Source organism: Misgurnus anguillicaudatus, unplaced genomic scaffold (assembly GCF_027580225.2).
Source record: "Misgurnus anguillicaudatus unplaced genomic scaffold, ASM2758022v2 HiC_scaffold_26, whole genome shotgun sequence".
Classification (NCBI taxonomy): domain Eukaryota; kingdom Metazoa; phylum Chordata; class Actinopteri; order Cypriniformes; family Cobitidae; genus Misgurnus; species Misgurnus anguillicaudatus.
Genome location: NW_027395276.1, coordinates 3,713,380 through 3,727,851, shown reverse-complemented (window position 1 = coordinate 3,727,851; position 14,472 = coordinate 3,713,380). Strand labels below are relative to the sequence as shown.

At 39.8% G+C, this 14,472-nt stretch overlaps 1 protein-coding gene across 4 annotated transcripts in view; it reads right to left on the bottom strand.

Moving 5' to 3' along the window:
* The window catches only part of LOC129443200 (GRB10-interacting GYF protein 2), a 69,626-nt gene that overhangs the window by 31,402 nt on the left and 23,752 nt on the right, over positions 1-14,472 (bottom strand). For all 4 annotated transcript variants that reach the window (XM_073864451.1, XM_073864450.1, XM_073864452.1 and 1 more), the window contains exons 4-9: positions 14,305-14,400; positions 13,774-13,882; positions 13,383-13,491; positions 13,171-13,211; positions 13,028-13,060; positions 11,504-11,668 (exon numbers count right to left, since the gene is read on the bottom strand). In XM_073864451.1, coding sequence (XP_073720552.1) covers positions 11,504-11,668; positions 13,028-13,060; positions 13,171-13,211; positions 13,383-13,491; positions 13,774-13,882; positions 14,305-14,400 — 553 coding nt within the window. The remainder of the gene's footprint in view (positions 1-11,503; positions 11,669-13,027; positions 13,061-13,170; positions 13,212-13,382; positions 13,492-13,773; positions 13,883-14,304; positions 14,401-14,472) is intronic.

The window sequence follows — 14,472 nt, the reverse complement described above, 5'->3', positions numbered from 1 at the left end:
ATTTAGTCTATTTTGTTCTTCAGTGATATTGACACTCTTTGATAGTGACATTTTGCATTCAAGCACGTCATGTCTCTTCTGATGAGTTCGGTGTGCATTCACGTGCTCTCTGTTTCTCCACTGATCCATTGGTCGTATTTTCAATCTGCAATGTCATACTGCGCAATTTGGCGTGTAACGAAAACGCAGCTATTGTTGTGTAAGAGTCAGTCAGCGCTATTGCACTAAAGCACATGTGCAGTCTCAAGCTTGCCTCCGGTTTCTATGCCTTAACAACTGGCTCTTGCTTTGAAATTCACGACCACGTGCCGCACTTTCTATCTGTCATTTTTATAATAATATTATTAATGAATCGTCTTTTTATATCCAAAATGTTTGCTCAGAGAGCACAGAGATGGTAGCAAATAAGCAATGTTAATGTCAAGCCCATTGCACTGAACAAGCAATTATAGCTCAAGGGGCCAAATAACCTTATGTCAAGATATAAAAAACACAAAGTTGTAATGTAAAAACACCAATCACTGGGAAAGCAAGTAGACTTTTGAATCTAAAATAATAAGTGGATTAATCTGCAAAAGAGGAATAACAATAGAGAGGCACTTTTACTGCTACTGCTCCATCTAATAGAAAGCTAAATAACCCATCACATTTATAATATATAGACCTACATTGTCTGCATCCAAATACCCACACTTGTGGTCTTGGCCACTTGAGAACGCGTACATGCTACAGGAAGTAAGTGAGCAAGACTGTTACTTGCCTTAAAACTAGCAAAAGCCTTAACACCCACCAAACCCACATAATCTTGAATACTACTTGGGAGCAGTGCAATGGTTCAAATTACCCACGGTTTAGTGTATAAGTCACTGGTTTAGGGTAACGTTTCAGTACGTTTCGGTGTGTGCATGTTTATGGGGACAAAAAAGCTACTGTCAAATTCAAAGAAAAGCACCTAACACTTTGGTCACAACAGGCTTCTTTACAAAATAAAACCTAAACAGTTTTTAACCTCAGCCAAAATCAACATTTTCACTTAAGTGTTTCACTTGCATTATTATACTACCAACATATCGAGGGCGTGGAACCAGAGGGGCGTAAGTGACATTTGACAAACTTTACAGGAGAGACAAAACTTTGACCACACTTCAATCAACTGTATCTATTAACCTTCAACCACAACATTGCAACCACATTCAGTCAGGTCTCAATATTTTTCTCAGATAATTGACAATAACCAAAATAATCCCAGATGACAAAGCTTTCAAAGGAAACTGCTCTCCTAGTGTACCTAATGCTCATAAAAGTATCACTTCTGTCTCATCTGATGTTGTTTTTAATCACAAACTTTTCCGGCTCTTATTTTTCACATTTCTCCTCACTGGATGCTTATTCTCTTGATAGGGAAGTTTCAAAATTGAAAGCTACCACTTCTCCACTTGATCCCATACCTAGTGATTTGTTTAAATCATGTTTCACTTCCCTATGCCCGGTTGTCCAGAGTAAAGTAAATGATTCCTAGCAAATTGCAGCTGTAAAACCTATACCAATAAAGAACAATGCAGACTGGGACAACCTCAATAACTTTAGTCCCATTCCAAATTCCCCTTTTCTTGCCAAATTGCTTGGGCGGACTGTGGCCTCACAATTACACACCCATCTCACTGTCAATGATCTTTTTGAGCTCCTTCAAGCTGGTGTCCTTAAACTACATAGCACTGAAATGGCTTTAGTCGCCGCGGACTCTGGCTGTCTTGCAATTTTGATTCTCCTCGATCTAAGTGCAGCATTTGACACAGTGGATAATTTTTTTCTACTCAATCAATTGAAAAATGTTTTTGGGATTACTGATACTGTGTTATATTGGGTACTGTCTTTCCTATCAAATCGAACGCATATTGTGTCTCTGGGTGGATGCAGATCCAAAGTTGGAAGAGTGCAATTTGGAGTTCCCCAGGGATCCGTTTTAAGTCCCTTGCTTTTTAGTATGTAAATTTTTCCCTGGGCCAACTTCTTAGATCCTTGGGTCTTCATTTTCATTTTTATGCAGACGAGACACAAATTTATATTCATACAAAGCCTGCCGATAACACAGCTGTTGCCTTTTTTGAACACTGCATTTCTGAGATAAAAATATGTATGTCTTAAAATCTTCTCTGCCTCAACAGCGACAAGAGTGAGGTTATGCTAATTGGTTCACCCCAACAACTCTGCAAAGCTGATGTTGTAACCTTAACGGTGGATGGTTCTGCTTTGGAGTTTCAAACTAAATTAAAACATTTGAGGGTGATATTTAATGCAAATTTAACATTTGATCCCCATGTCCAGAATATGGTAAAAATGTCCTTTTTTCATCTTAGAAATATTGCATGATTGCGCCCCATGTTATCCTTCTCTGTGGCTGAAAAATTGATAAACTCATTTGTCTTTTCTCGCATCTACTACTGTAATGCTCTGCTTGCTGCGGTTTCTAAATCTACCCTAAACATATTACTATGTCCAAAACTCTGCAGCCAGAATCCTGACAAGAACCAGGCAATGTGAGCACATCACTCCTATTCTGAAGTCCTTGCACTGCTTCCCAGTTAGGTTTCGTGTTGATTTTAAAATCCTCATGCTCACCTACAAGGCCTTGAATGGTTTAGCGCCACATTATCTGTCTGAACTTTTAACTGCATATGCACCAAGATGCAATCTTTGATCCTCTGTCTCTGGCTTTTTAATGGTTCCTTCGACGTGTTTACGTTCTATGGGTGACCGGGCATTGTCTTCGTGTGCTCCCAGGCTCTGGAATACTCTTCCCATTGAGATTCGACAGGTGTATTTTTTAATCCTCACTTAAAACTTATTTTTTAGGCTAGCATATAAGTGATTTCTTTCCCTTTGTATGCATCTTTTTTTATATGTTCTTAAATTTGATGTATGTGTATTTTATAATGTACTTTTATATGTTTCTGTAAAACACTTTGAGATGAAACTTTAAAGGCGCTATATAAAATGAAGTTTATTATTATAATTATTACATACATACTTATATGAGTAAGTTCTTAAGTGAACATATTATGTTATAATAATTTTGCAAATTATTTATTATTTCTCTCTCCAGAAACCACTCATTTTTGTTTATGATAAGATTATAAAGGAGCGCGTGAACGCACAGTTCTGTGCTGGTGAATGATCTCAGCTTCAGAGTGGATATTTGACGAGCTCCCTGATTTCTGCTTTAAAGGGATAGTTCGGCCAAAAACGATATTAAACCCATGATTTACTCACCCCCAAGCTGTTCGAGTTGCATATGTCCATCGTTTTTCAGACAAACACATTTTCGGATATTTTAGAAAATATTTTAGATATTTCTGTTCATTAAATGTTATGTTACGGGGTCCAGCAATAGTCCACGACCTTCAAGTCCAAAAAAGTGCGTCCATCCTTCACAAATTAAATCCAAACGGCTCCAGGATGATAAACAAAGGTCTTCTGTGGGTAATCCGTGCGGTGTTTTTGTAGAAATATCCATATTTAAAATGTTATTAACTTTATAAACTAGCTTCCGGTAGCGCCGCCATCTTAGACTCAGGAGAGAGGATTAGCGTAGTGTACGCACTTTTCTTAGTGACGTATGACAAATTCGGAGGGCGGGGGCACCGAGCAGCAGCAGAGAAACTCTGTACGCTGCGTAAGCTCTCATCCTGAATGCGCATCACTCCAAAATGGCGGCGCTACCGGAAGCTAGTTTATAAAGTTAATAACATTTTAAATATGGATATTTCTACAAAAACACCGCACGGATTACCCACAGAAGACCTTTGTTTATCATCCTGGAGCCGTTTGGATTTAATTTGTGAAGGATGGACGCACTTTTTTGGACTTGAAGGTCGTGGACTATTGCTGGACCCCGTAACATAACATTTAATGAACAGAAATATCTAAAATATTTTCTAAAATATCCGAAAATGTGTTTGTCTGAAAAACGATGGACATATGCAACTCGGACAGCTTGGGGGTGAGTAAATCATGGGTTTAATATCGTTTTTGGCCGAACTATCCCTTTAATACAGTTTTCAGACATTTTTCATCGTGATTGTTTATATGCATTTAAAACCCGCATTTTGAGGAGCTGAACGATATATCTTGTTGGGATGACGCGCGGGTATTTTCGTTTATTATAGCTCAAATGAGCACGTGACGCAATATTCTTTTATGCTGCTGAATGATCTCCGTTTCAACGCAGTAAGTAACGAGCTAATTTACCTGATATCTGCTTCAGTCCAGTTTGCTGACATTTCTCATTGTGAATGTTGTAAATCCCTTATTTTAAAGAGTTGAACCAACTTCATTGCCATGACACGCGCGTCCTCACTACGGCACGTGCGTCATTGTTTATGCGTCTCATTTATCATTTCCTGATAACTGCTTCATTCTAGTTTGCAACGTTTCTCGTGGTGAATGTTTATATTAGGACTGTCAAAATAAACGCGTTAATAACGCGTTAACGCAAATTCATTTTAACGGCACTAATTTTATTAACGCAACACGCAATTTCTGTTTGACCCACAGCTGGATGAATTGAGACGCAGCAAGTGACCGATGCGCTGTCTATGAGTCGGAGCTTTTCATAAAAATAAGAACATTAAGCTCTCGTCTAGCGAATCCAATGCTCTAAATAGTCGTTAAACATCTAAAATGCACGTTTTCTGCACGTGCAGTTTTCTTTATCTGCACGTTTTCTATGAGGTGTCCCGTCCCAAATCCATATAAAGCAAAGATGCGTCTTCTTTCACTTTTTAGTTTCGTTTTTAAAGCATTCAGAAATTATAGAAAATAGACCGCAGGACTTTCTTGATGTTAAATAATTATTAAGAGAGATAAATTTCGGGATCTGATTGATGTTAAAAGAGTTATTAAGAGTGACAAGGCTCAAAAGCGATGTCTGACGCAGACGTCTGAAGCGCATGCACCCAAACGCGCGAGTGCGTGAAACTTCGTGCTATTTATACGCAGCTTCAGGAGACTGGGCTTGATATATACAGTATAGACATCTAACACAAAATTACAGGTTTAAAAATATCTGTTTTGACAAGAATTCACGCAGGTATGACCTATAATCTGTTATATCTGAAGTGAATGTTTGGTTAACTGTTAAGGAAAAGTATCTGTTGTGTCATTATATTAAACCCTTGCATTATCCTACAGTCTTAAAGAGGTCTGTCGCAATGTCAAAATTAAACAATAAAATAAAAACATATATGTACATTGATATTGTTTTTGCTCTGCATTAACAGGTATAGTTCTGTCATGCTTTGTTTTCAGATCCCAACAATTGTTCCAATTGTTTTGAAGTTTTTTAATAGAGAATGTTAAAATATAAATGACACATTTTCGAAAATTTGCTCATCCCAACTCAATTTGCCAGCACAGGTCACAAATGATGCAGCAGCAAACAGATATGGAGAAAGAACAAGGTCTTCTAAAGGCAAAAACATTTATAAAACTATGGCTGATGGTTCTGTTGAAAATGTAAACGGGCTGTTGTAGACATACATTTGCATATAGCATATATATTATCCAAATCCATGCTGATTAGATCATTAAAAACTTAAAAAGTGTTACATTTAGGTAAATTTAGAACAGATAAAAATGTGCGATTAATTTGCGATTAATCGCGAGTTAACTCATGAAATCATGCGATTAATTGCGATTAAATATTTTAATCTATTGACAGCCCTAGTTTATATGCATGTTATCTCTCGTTTTAAGGAGCTGAACCATAACTTTTGTTGTGATGATGCGCGTGTCCTCACTACGACACGCCCATTACGGCATTCTTTCGGCTTCTTGTTCACACAGAGGGTTATCCGTGTATCTGACTAGGTCCTCTTTCCGGCAACGATCCCAGAAGATTAACGGGACGAGTTTGTGTTCACACAGACGCTTGTCTGGCAATTTTACGGGTATTTTCTGGGACCAAAGGTCTGTGTGAATGGGGTTATACAGTGCACTTCAAAATGAACATAAAATAGCTTAGAATGAGGAACTGTGAGGTTGGCAACAGATTTGCATACTACAAGTTGATTGGACAGGTACTCTTACATAAACATATACAGAGTGTATTCAGAACCATTCATTAGTAGATTTATGCTTTGTGATTTTAAACCAAACTATAATAGAAATGCGTGGTCGCATCAAACACGGTGCACTGTGGTGCATGTGCATGCCGAACCGTGGCAGGACAACGGGAAGGAGCGATTCTTTACCGAGAACCGTTACACCCCTAGTATTCAAGGATAAAGCCGAAAGTATACTAGGGACGTCCGCGTATGCGCGCCGTCCGCATGACGTCATTTTCGTCATCAAGAGGGTCCGCGGCCGGCCGCGCGGACCGTCCGCGTGCAGCCCAAAATTTGAGACGCGGACAGTGCGCGTACAACAGCACATGCGCGTGAAAATATTTAGACAGGGCACTCCACTATAAACAATTATACAAAGGAAATAGACAGCATTTGCACACATACTATCGTTTTTCTTCTTTAACTTTTACTTCTTCCAAGAACAGAAAGCTGTGGAGCATGTTTGTTTGATTCCTGTTCTTTGTTGTCTTGTTGTTTGTTCTAAACTGTGTTTGCAATGGTGGATCAGTTACTTTTCTTCACCTATCCTAATGTTTTAATGTACTGTAAATGTCGCCAAATCAGTGCTGCCCTGACAGCCTGTTAGACTAATATTTTGAATAAGAAATCATTTGTATTGCATATAGTGTCGAACGCGGCCATCCGCGTGTAGTCGCGGGGAGTATACTCGAAAAGCTGCGCGGACGCGTGCGCGCGAGCCGGATGCGGAGTCGGAAAAAAGGTATACCCCAGCCTTAACACTGGTTTCACATCGCAATCATGAGCAGTGCGCGAGAAGAGCGTTTGCCACGCGTGGCCATTGTGCTTTGTACACCGGCTGCATTTGCAGTGCATACTGTGGAGTTTAAGAACAGTATAAAAAGTTCACATTACTTTATTTTACATGCATTAAGAGCAAAACTTTAAGACGCTTTTTGATGGTCAGTGTAATTTATATAACTGTGATTTGTTTAATCCACATTGTTTTCGTGCTGTTCTGGTCCGTGTAATAACAGATATAGAAACAATACACAATTATAGACATAAAAAGCCAATGACACATTATTAAATCTGTTTCTCTGAAGTTTTACGATAAAATTAAAAATTCACTTTGTGATTGACAGCACAAAGCAGTCGATCGTGTTTCCCTTCAACAGTTTAAGCATACGATTTAGATTTACAGATGCATCTATTCGTCTGCAGATTATTAAGATAGATGAGGACTCATTTAGTGCAGGGCAAAAGGAAGAGTTTTTAACAGGTGCAAAGTATTCTGCTTCTGAAAGTTTCACAAGTATATGAAAGTTTCACAAGTATAGATAATAATCTAAAAGTTCAGCAAATGTTTATTTCTGAGTGTTTATGTGTTCATTTTATTTTGAGAAAAACTTAATGTTAAACATAAATTGACATTTTTACACTTTTCTACATGCACGCTTTGGAACTTAGAACATTTGGGTCAAATACAGGAAAGTGCAAAGTGGTTAAGTGCAAAGACCGAGTGTGGGTATTTGGGTACATCCATAGCCTATCATTAATCTACTATAAATATTACTGTAGAGTGTTTGATAGTGTCTCTACACCTCGTAAATAAATCCCTTCAAAAGGGGTCATCTTCACAAGTACTGCTTCAAATATCAGTTCAAAACTGTAAAGTGCAGTCAGCTTTCTTCATGCCAAAAAGAAGGCAAAGAAAGTTTGAGGTTGATGGATTCATGAATTGATATAAATGTTTAATAATAAAAAAAAATGAGTTATGGTCACTAGGGGTGGAACGGTACACAGAAGTCCCGGTTCGGTTCGTACCTCGGTTCAGGCGCCACGGTTCGATTCAATTTCGGTACAATGGAGGGAAAAGCAAAACAAAAATGAAGAAGGCATTTTTTTTAGTACTTAAGCTAATCTTAAAAACATAGGTGTCCTTATCAGTGTTATTTTGAGATGTCATGAATATGAACTGAAATGCATTTAACATATCTCGTATTTCAAAAATGTATACCACTTTAAGTAATCTTGTACTCATCTTTCATACAAATATAGGTTCAAATGTATTACAAGTGTTACCTAAATACATTTTAAAATTACATTTTGGCCTTATTTCATATTAATGTACTAAAGAACCAAAAAATAGGCTTGTAGGATGAATTAATAGGTGTGTACGACTTCACGAGGGGCTGCAAGAAACGACAAGTGGATGACGTCAGAGTAACCCGAGAGCGATTTGAAATCAGCCTCCTCCGCAAGATTTCTCGCGGTACTCTGACGCTGATGGCGCTGCGTAAAGTTGAGCACAGCACACTTTAAAAAAGCAGCTGAACTCGACAGAACTGCCCTGCGTATGCCTGTTGTATATAGCAGGACATTTTATCTCCTACTTCTCAGCGTGAGAAATACAAAGTGTGGCGTTTGAACTGACTGAAATGCGTGTTTGTCAAGGTGAATGCGTGAGACTTGAGAGCCCTGATTAGATGTATTTCCACTCACATACCTAACAACTGCTGAACAACGCCGACGCAAAGTCCTCGTCTTTTCCACCAATCTCTCGCCTGTACTATTGTAACTGACTGGAAAACTGAAGTTTTGCCAAACTTGCGATCTTAAAGAGGCTGGCGGAGCGTCTAACTCTTGTGGAACACCACCACTTGCCATACTCGCTGTCGGCTGCTCATTCACTGACTGGACCGGCGTCGACGTGACAAAAAAATGCAGAGTGCCAGAGAATGTAGACGGGCTCTGATAGAGCGCATACATAGGCAGGGGTGATAGTAGAAAAAAATCCTGAGCCTGAACTTTTTTCCCTGGGAGGTAAGCGGGCCCCTAAGCCAAGACATATGCCCTGATCAACACAATTGTCAAGCGGGATCCAGGGGTGTGCTCCCCTGGGAGAATATTTTGATAAATAGTCAGACATGTTTATATATTTATATTCACAAAAGTCACCAGAATCTATAATTTAAGCCTAAAATGATAGATTATGGTGACTTTTGTGAATATAAATATATAAACATGTCTGAGACGAACAAACCCAATGCAAGCCAATAGCACCTTTTTGTAGAGCAGAGCTCCTGGGCCTGGTAGGCCTGTTCATAAAGGGATAGTTCACCCAAAAATGAAAATTCTGTTATCATCAACTCAATCTCATGTTGTTACAAACCACCATAAATTGCTTTATTCTGATGAACACAAACGAAGATATTTTGAGTAATGTTTGTAACCAAACTGTTCATGTACCCCATTGACTTCCACCATGGTAGGAAAAAAGAATACTAAGGAAGTGATTGGGGTCAATGAACGGTTTGGTTACAAATATTTCTCAAAATATCTTCGTGTTCATCAGAACAAAGCAATTTATGTGGGTTTGTAACAAAATGAGATTGAGTAAATGATGACAGAATTTTCATTTTTGGGTGAACTATCCCTTTAATCCATCCCTGCTTTTAACTAGTCACTTACCTGCATACTTATTGCTTGTATAGCATACCAAGAAAGGTCAGTGGGTGGGAATTATAATACTCCAAAGTAAACTAGGATTTGATTAGTAGCTTAACCATTCACTTAAGGGCACGAACAAGTAGATATTAATTTTTCTGCAAAATATGCACCTTTAATTTTAAATTTTTTACAGTGCAGTTACAGTGCAACAAACTGTATGTAATACAACACTCAATTTGTTTATTCAAAACAATTTGTTATAAGAGAACAAAAATTAGCAATAATTTAAAGTGCTTCAAGAACTGAAAAACAGTGAGAAATAAATAAAAATAAGCAAATACAGTTTACTACAGAAAACATTAGTGCTGAGGCATTTGCAAAATTAACCTTTTTGCTGGCAAGGTGCTGTGTTTTCACACTGCCTGCATCCTCATCATAAAATCGGACCAGTACATTTAAAATCTTATCCATGCTTTTGTCCGTTGCCTCATCAATGTTAAGTGAAAACATGGTATTCTTCAGCTTGTCGGACAAATTTCTTTTAAATTCTGGCGCGATGCCGTGTGTAATGAGATAACCCGCATGCTGCCTCGAGACAGACAGATGCGTCAGAGCGAGTTTATCCTCCGCTAATTTCTTACACAAAGTGACGAGTGGATGAGCGATTGTAAACGACAGATCAAACTCGGCAATGAAGGAGCACAAGCGAATTTTTAAATCAGCCACGCGATCGGTCATTGAGGGTCGGATATCTGCTGTGGCTGTTGCCCCCGGTAAACGTGACGTGTGTTTAATTGCTCTGGCAGCTGCTTGATGACTAGGGTCTAACTCGTGCCGTGGCAGCACCTTTTTCCCGCTAGTGCCATATAATATTTTCCTTGCGCACAAAGTGCAGAAACATGCTCCTGGTTGCCGGAGTTTTTGACACCAGCTTCCAAAGGGCTTTTCGTCTCTACCCACCTCCTCTATCCAAGACCAGCGCCATTTATTCTTTATACCCTTATCGACAAGTTTGGTGTCTTCTCCTGGCTTCATAAAGTTGCACTCCATGACTTTGGTTACGTTTCGCGTTGCCAGTGTGGGAAACACATTCGTAGTGTATGGGAAAACAAAACAAATTTGCACGTGGACTGGAGTGACTGCTGAATCAATCTGATTGGCCAAAACCCAAGACCAGCCCCTACCCTATTACCGATTGGCTGAAGTAGGCCTACTGGTGTGGTTTAAAGTGAAAGCACCTCTCAGATCACGCAAACTCGAACTTTTTTTTTGCAGACACGTCTTTACGCCGGAAATCCGGCGTGGCGCCGGAGCGCTATCAGGCATGCATAGGCGGAGCTCGGCTGCATCGGCGCCAATCAGAGCTGCAGAGCTAAAGCGGGGCAACAGATTAGCTGTCCATAAAGAACCCGCGGATCTAACAGTAGTTCCGCATTACATTAATTATTTTGCACGCAAGTTTTTTTATTTTCATACCGTGTATTCTCCGTTTAAATTCGTGCACCGAACCGTGCCCCCCGTACCGATTCGGTTCGAAACGAATACATGTATTGTTCCACCCCTAATGGTCACACATTACTAGTTGTTTGTCACACATATAGTAGACCATTTTTTGTTGGTGGGTAATGATGCCACCACAATTATATTTCAGATCTGTGGGAAACACTGCACATAGTAAAGTGCAAATATAAAGAAACTAAACAGAAGTTGATTCCTGTAATACAATCTGACATGATGCAATCTGCAACATCAGCCTTTCATGTGCACATGCGTGTTTAAACCAGTGTTAAGAGAGAAAATTAATAACCAGTATGATGAGACAGATTAACCCAGGTTGGATGTCAACTCACAACTTACTCTGTAACTCTAAAATTACATCGGATAAGTTTTGGTTCCCTGGTACTTCAGATTCAGTATAATGCACTTGTTATTTATTATATACACTTCAAAAAAGGCATGCAGCACACCTGGACTCGGGGGACACCATCGCTCGGGTTCTCTGCGAGATCCCGCAAGCCTCCAGCCCCCGTCATCATCCTCTCCGTTCTGCTCGTCTCGAGACGTACGCCAGTTTTCACGTATAAACTCAACCTTTCGAGTGTTCCCAGCTCCATCCTCATAGTTGGCCCGTACTTAAGAGAAGCAAGCAATGAGCATTTTAAAGGGGACAGAGAATGAAAAATCATTTTTACCTTGTCTTTGCTGAATAATGGTAGTCTACCCGCATTCACGAACATACAAAAAGTGCTAGACATGCTAAACATCTTAGTCTCATAGAAATTCCTCTTTTAGAAATGTCAGCCAGAAAACAGCCCAATCTGAAAAACTGATGCTTATGACATCACAGGCATCTAACTGCCCCTCCACTTAAAATAATTGGCTACATTTTTTGAGTGGCAGCAAAGTCAGCCAATCAGTAATGAGATTACAAGTTAAGCCAGTAGGGGGAGCCAAATAGGTGCAAAACCACTTGTTTAAAATCCCCCACCCTAATGGCGCTTTTCCATTGCATAGTACCCCACGGTTTAGTTTAGTTTGGGTCGGGTCAGCTCACCTCACTTTGGCGTGGTTAGCTTTTCCATTGAGTTTAGTATCACTTCGCAGTGGGAGGGATTATAGGCGTGTCGTTATATTTGCGCTGCATAAGCTGTGACATCATACAAGTGAGAGCGTCCTTGTACATTCCCATACATTTATTTATTTATCAGTCCACCACAAAATTAAAATTGGCCACCACAAATAGATGTTTGCACATCGCGTTTATCACTAACATTACCTCTGTCTCACATGACAGTTTCTGTTCAAACACCCGTGGCGTCAGTTGACGGCGCTCCGCTGAGCCTCAATGAAGTTGCATTAAAGCATAAATAATACTGAGGTGCACGTCGCGAATGTGCCGCCACAAACTGCAAGTCTGGAAAAACCTTTTATGTGTTCCTGATTCACAACCTGTGGATGTTTTTCATCGCTAAAAGGATGTTTGGAAACTTATAGCAGAGCACAGATGACAACATGTTTGCTCGAGACAGCGCAAGCTAGCAGTAAGCTAAAGCTAATATTTTACATAATAGGATGACGCCGATGACGATTCTCTCAGACCAATCAGTGATCTACAGTGTTTACGCGTCACATTTGGTATCAGCTCGGGTCGCTTGGAACCCCAACCGAGGTGGTACGAAAAAAAGTATCGGGTACTACAAAGTGATCCCAATGGAAAAGCTCCCAAAAGTAAGCTGACCCGACCCAAACTAAACCAAACCGTGGGGTACTATGCAATGGAAAAGCGCCATAATAGAGCTATCTGAGAGAGGTTTTTAGGAAGCTTCTAAGGCATTACAGACCCAAACAAAACAAATTTTGTCTACATCACAGAACAAGGATAAATACCCCGTTCAATCATTCTATGTCACCTTTAAAGGATTTAAGATCTTCCCATAGCTCAGAAATAACGTGACATCTATTTACTAGGTCTTTTAGTGAAAATGACTTACTATTATTGACTGGAAAATGAGCTGGTGCACCATCTGAAAACATAAAAAAAGATTCAGTGAGCTAAGTTGACATGCAAGGCAACACGTCAACTAACTACGCAAACAAGATGTTATACCTTGTCCCCAAACACAAGCATACTAACCTGGATCTTTTCGACCTGGCTTTTCAAACCTTCTGTCTCCCCTGGAAAAACCAAAAGGAGAAAAAGTGGTGTTATCAGGGTAACCTAAACCAACAATATACGTAATCTATTACGTTTTACTGACGTTTAGTAGGGATGCAAATTTTTTGGGTTACATGCTGGGGGATTCATTGTATTTTTTTTTACGTAGGGCATGTGAAGGTTTTACAAACCTCTCCTCCCAACTCTGAGAACGATGCATCTCTCGTCCTCCACGACCAAAACCTCCCTCCACATCATCGAAGCTTCTTTGGTAAAATCCTCCATCACCTCTACCCCTCCCTGTCGTTCAAACTCAAGATTTACTCAAGAACATGCAAGGCTTACAGAGTAACCTTTGCACATCGACTTAATGCAAATGAGAACTTCAGTGCACACATCTGTATAACCAGGCAGGAAGGATAATGTACTAAAAAAAAGTCAGCTGGGACACAACTCTGCACTATGCTCTGGATTAACCGAAAGTGCAGCATATCCGCTGTAATAAATTTATTTAGCATGCTGCGCTTCCTTTGAACAGGAAATGTAAAAAAATGAAAATCCTGTGGTTGAACTGCAGCTCACCTCGTCCCCGTGAGGTACTCCGTCCTCTGGGTGCCCCTGCCACTGTACCCCCTCCCCTTCCCATCAGACGGAGAACTGCCGCACTGTTTACAGACATGGAGAAATTTCTCTGTGGAGACAAACGGATAAACAGCATCAGATGGGCACGGCTGTGCACAGCCACTGGCTTGCGTGACAGCGAGGCCAAGTGTGGGAGTGCCTTCCTTAACTTTCGACCACAGCATGCGCCAAAACAAAAAACAAATAATCAGCAAAAATCAAAGGCCACTATTTGAATATGCAGGCACAGCTTTGTAATCCAAATATCAGCCAAACGCGCTTCGTACTGAAGAAAGAAAAGATTTGAGAAACCACCTTTCTGACTACTCATTTGTCTTATCTCGTAAATGTATTTATACAAATCTTACTGCTGTGTGAATATATAAACCACCTTTAAGCAGCACTCAATTATGTAACTTTTAAACAATGTTGTATAAACCTCTTAAGAAATAAGACATTCGACTTCTATCTATGATCTGGTTGGATACTAACCTGTTCCTCCTCTGTAAATGGAACTAACGCCAACGGCGGCAGGGGTTCCTCTTGTAAAATAGGTAGAAATTCCTTATCATGAAGATCTACAGGAACCTACAACAAAAAGTAAATATGAAACATCAAATCGCAATACCATTTGCATTAACAAACTAAACATACTCCTAA